The sequence below is a fragment of the Saccopteryx bilineata genome, chromosome 5, assembly GCF_036850765.1.
Source record: "Saccopteryx bilineata isolate mSacBil1 chromosome 5, mSacBil1_pri_phased_curated, whole genome shotgun sequence".
Taxonomy (NCBI): Eukaryota; Metazoa; Chordata; class Mammalia; order Chiroptera; family Emballonuridae; genus Saccopteryx; species Saccopteryx bilineata.
In genome coordinates this window covers 258303884-258308518 of record NC_089494.1, presented here as the reverse complement: position 1 = coordinate 258308518, position 4635 = coordinate 258303884, and the positions used below count along the sequence as shown (strand labels likewise).

The following is a 4635-nucleotide window of genomic DNA, read 5'->3' as shown; positions in this document are numbered from 1 at the left end:
GGTTTGCTCTCACCATGTCCGGGGGCTCCCGGGAGCGTCCCAGTTTCTGAAGGCCCTGGACCTCAGAGTAAAGCTGGGGGCTGTCCTGTGGTCAGAGACTTCCTTCCTGACATTCAGCACCCGGCCAGGCGGGCGCCCTCACCCCAACTCTGACCCCGGAGAGGGGTGCGACGGAGGGCCAGAAATCCAAACCCTGCGCAGTTCAAACCAAGCCCTGGTCTGGGGGCTCCAGGGCTGGCCAGGTGCCACACCCCTTTGTTACAGACGCGGTATGTAGATACACATAGATGGGTAGCATGGATACCATGAACTGGTGTGGCCCAGCGCACCAAGCTCCTGGCGGGCCTGAAATTCAGGGCATTCAGGCTTCGTGGTCTCCAGGAGTTCGCTCCACTCCAGGGAAACGCCATCCCCAGGCGGATACAATCCAAATCCAAGGCTTTCGTGATAATAAATAATGTCTAAGGGCTTCCAGGCACGTGGTGGTGGTGGGGAGTCCAGGGCCCCTGGGCCACAGGGTGCCTCTGTTCACACTGGGAAAAGGCGCCCCCTCCGGGCAGACTCAGTCCCGTCACCAAGGCGCGCGTCCCGGATGCCGGAGCCAGGGCTGGATTTCGTCCTCCACCTGCCCCCTCGGCTGGGCACCTCCGGACAAACACAACCTGCACAGCCGTGGGCGGCCCGCTGGCGCTGGGGAGCCAGGGTCCTTCGCGGCCTCGCCCGCCTGGCTCACTGGGTGCCTGCGGCGGCCGCGCACGTGGACAGCGCCCAGCTGGGGAGGCAGTAGTACGGGTAATAGTAGGAGGGCTGCAGCGGCAGCAGCGACGGCGGCCGCAGCACCTCGCCCGGCAGGTACTGTCTCTGGTCGTCGCGCACCAGCACCTTCACCGCCACCTTCTTGGCGGCGGGCGCGGAGGCCAGGAGGTCGGCGGCCATCTGCCGGCGCTTGGTCTTGTAGCGGCGGTTCTGGAACCAGATCTTCACCTGCGTCTCCGTGAGCTTCAGTGACGCCGCCAGGTCCGCGCGCTCGGGCCCGGACAGGTAGCGTTGGTGGTTGAAGCGGCGCTCCAGCTCAAAGACCTGCGCGTGGGAGAAGGCGGCCCGCGAGCGCTTCTTGCGTGGCTTGGGCACCACGGGTTCCTCTTCCTCTTCCGCGCCGCCCGCCGGCCCGATGCCGCCGCTGCCGCCGCCGCGCGCTCCACTGCCCAGCGCCGGCACGCGTGCACCCTCGGGACCAACGCCCTCGTCCTCCGCCCTCGGGCTGCGGTCGCCTGCGGACCCCAGAGGAAACAGAAACAAGAGACTGTCAGCGTCGCAGAGGAGGGAGGTCAGGCCTCAATTGCGGGGGTGGGGCTGGGGAACGGAAATGTCCTTCGATCTCCCCCCTAGAAGCCCGGTTCCTGGAGACAAGCCTCAGAGCCCCGTCCCACTCATTTCCCGCATCTAGGCCCCTCGGGTGCGGCCCACGAACTCAGCTGCGGTATCAACACAGCGAGGCCCAGACCCAGCTCTCTGCTCTATCTGGGCCCCAGGCTCCCGTCAGTAACGGGGGGCACCGAGCCTGAAATTATCCTTGAAAGCCTTCTTGGCTCTCAGAGATGAGCTCTGAGCCCTGGGGTTCTAGATTGCGTTCTAGTCTTCTTCTTTGGGTTCGCCTGCCTCCCCCCCCCCCACACAGCTCACACATCCACATACTCATTGCACATTTGCATCGACTGAAAGTAAAGGAAAGGTTGAGGGGGACCGATCTCCCAGACAGGTATTTGGAGTCTTCCACTGCTTAAAACCACCCAGAATTGCTTGAGGGCTGTGGCAATGGGCTGCCCCTAGGCCTTGAATGGACCTCTCCCTCTCTCTCTCTCTCTCTCTCTCTCTCTCTCTCTCTCTCTCTCGCCCTCTCTCTCTCAGCAAGGAAATTAGACAGGGGCTGGAGCTTAGGGGTGACAAGAGCAAGGTACCCCTGCCTCGAGTCCTTCGATCTAAATCTAGCGCTAGCTCCTCGGCTCCTTCCGCGCTCTCGCCCCGGCATCCTAGCAGAGAGGTCCAGCGCTCTGGCCTCTGGCAGACACCATTTGCTTGGGGTTCCGGTGAGGCCTACAGCAGCGTCCACCCGACCGAGGCAGGCATGGGGGTCCTTCTGACCAAATGACTTGCCAGCCTTTGGCTGAGAAGGCCCCTTTCCCTGCTGTGTCTGGGATGACCTAAATCAGCCCCTGTGCCCTCAGCTGGCTGCTCGGTTTGCTCCCAGCTCGCGAGTCCTCAGCCCAGAACAGCTTTCCAGGCCCTGGGGTCTGGGAACGGTAAACAAGCTCTCCTTCCAAAGCCCGGGCTCAGCAGATCTTTGTGAGGCCCACCGGGAGGTGTCCCTCACTACCTGTCCTGGAGCTGTGGGGCCCGGGCCGAGGATCTCCAGCCAGGAGCCCAGGACACTGGTCTCTGGGCCCCTCACTCTTCCCCCTTCACTGATTTAGGTGGTTTGGAGACAGACACGGTCTCAGGCATTGGCGATGGACTCAAATCCAGGGTGCAGTGGTTCCCTCCCAGCCCATCCGGAGGACGTCTCAGGCCTCGCCCCAGGACCCGGGGCTCTGAGGAGACTGAGGACTCTTTTGGGCTCAGTAACCGTCGGTCAGAGTAGCCCGTGCCAGAGCGCAGAGCTTCGGGTCTGGGTCAGCCCGTGGTCCCCAGGGCGCAGGGTGCTCATGGCAGGCCTACCCTATTCGATGGAGTTGACGTCCTTACCCAGCCCCTCAGCCCGATCCCCTTCCCAGGGAAGCCTCAGCGAACCTGAGACGCTGGCGGACATCTCGCTGTCGCTCCGGCCTGCGGCTTCCTCTTCCAGGTCCTTGGCGGCGGGCAGCTCGCAGACCGGCTGGACGAGGCCCAGGGTCCCTCCCGCACGACTGGCCCGACCGGCCCTCGGCGGGTCCGCGCAGCGCCTCCCGCCCTCGTTCTCCTCGCTCAACGCGGAGTCCGAGTCCCAGCCGCCCGGGCTCTCCGCTGTCCGTCCCGGAGCCGTTCTGGTCCCCGCAGGCGACGCCAGCAGCGAGTCCTCGGCGCCCCCCAGCGCGCCCGCGTCCGTCTCCCCAAAGAGCCGCCAGCAGCACACAGCGGGCGCCCCGGCCACTGCCACTGGTGTGCCCCCGGATACCGGGCGCCCCTCGGACACGGGCAGCCCGCCGCGCTCCTCTTTCTTGTTGAGGATCGCCTGGATGGAGAAGGGCGTCAAGGTGCTGGCGCCGCGCACAGCCATCTGCGCCGCGGGCCGGAGGGGCCGGCCGGCCGGGCGGCTGGAGCGCCGGGCGGCTCCGAGCTGGACGGAGCGCGCGGGCCGGCGCAGCGCGAGTGAGCCCCGCGCGCGAGGCCCCTGCAGCCCCCGCCCCGCTCGGGCCCGGGCGCGGCGCCGACCTTCACCCTCACTTCCGAGGCCCTCCCCGCCCGGAGACCCCCGCCCTCCCGCTCCAGCGCCAGATGCGCTCCGCTCGCAGCTCGGCTGAATTATCTCATCGCCTGGCGCCCCGAGGGGCGGGCCGGGGTCGGCCCCTCGGAAGGCGTTGGGGGAGGACCCGCGGGGGCCCCTGCGCGGCTGCAGTCCTCTGCGCGGCGCCTCCGGAGCGCACGAGCGCAGCCACTTTTCCTTCGCTGCTCCGTCTCTTCCCCGCCGGCTGGAGTTCTCTCCCGGCGCGCCCTCCGCCTTCCCCGCTGGGCCCGCTCTTCCGGAGCCCGCCCCCGGCGGCGGCGGCGGCGGTGCTGGCGGCCGCTGGGTTCCGCGAGGCGCGGGGCACCTTCGTCCCCCCTGCCCCGGTTCTATCTGTTTCTTCTCTCGGCCCTTCCCCGGGTCCCGCCGCACGCCCCTCCCGCTCGGGTGTCATTCCTCAGCGCTGAGTGACAGCTGCAGGCCACGCCCCTTCCCGGGGCCGGCCCGGGCGCTCCGGGCCGCCCATTGGCTGGCTCCGGCGGGGCGACGTTCACTCGAACAGACAAAACCGGGCACGTTGCGCGGAGCAAGTCAGGGTCTGACTTAACCCCTTTCCTCCCAAGCCCGCTCCTCGAAGCATCCTCCAGCAACGAGGAGGCCCAGACACACTGCCCGGGAGACCGCGGTTCTTACCTTTGTCGACGTGTCCACCTATTCCCGCGCTTTTGTAGAACGTTATGTTTAGTTGAGTCAAAGTCTGGGGAGAAATCCAAGATAACCCAGTTCCATACATCGCACGCGCAGTTTCTGTTCTCTAGAAAGGTTCATAGATACGAAGAACAAAATGTGGGGTTTTTGTTTTTTTTGTTTTGTTTGATTTTCGTCCCCTAGAGACTCACGGCTCTTCATTGCTAATTCTTTTCTCTAAAATCAGTTAATTAAAATGACTCTGTTATTATTCTTTCCTCGCTTATTTGATTGGATTTCTGTAAAGGAATTGAAAAGGAAAAAAACCCGGTACGGTTAGCACTAAAGTCAAACGAGAAATTAAAAGGCATCTTTAGGAGAATTTCTGGAAGTCGCTTGATGATTCCCTGGACTGTCAGTACTGGATTTGACTAGAGTTAGTTAAATTTTACACCAGGAAGGGAAAAAAAGAAAAAAACCTTTCAATTTTTTAAAAAAAATTCTGTTCCTTGTGAGTTGTATAAGATTAG

General features: G+C 63.6%; 1 protein-coding gene across 1 annotated transcript; it reads right to left on the bottom strand.

The window, feature by feature from the left end:
• Positions 1-688: 688 nt before the first annotated feature.
• Positions 689-3822, bottom strand: NKX3-2 (NK3 homeobox 2). The gene is made up of 2 exons (XM_066280303.1): positions 2788-3822; positions 689-1271 (listed from the first exon to the last, which is right to left on the bottom strand). The coding sequence occupies exons 1-2, from the start codon at positions 3251-3253 to the stop codon at positions 730-732; spliced, it is 1008 nt and encodes a 335-aa protein (XP_066136400.1). The 5' UTR covers positions 3254-3822; the 3' UTR covers positions 689-729.
• Between the last annotated feature and the right edge of the window lie 813 nt (positions 3823-4635).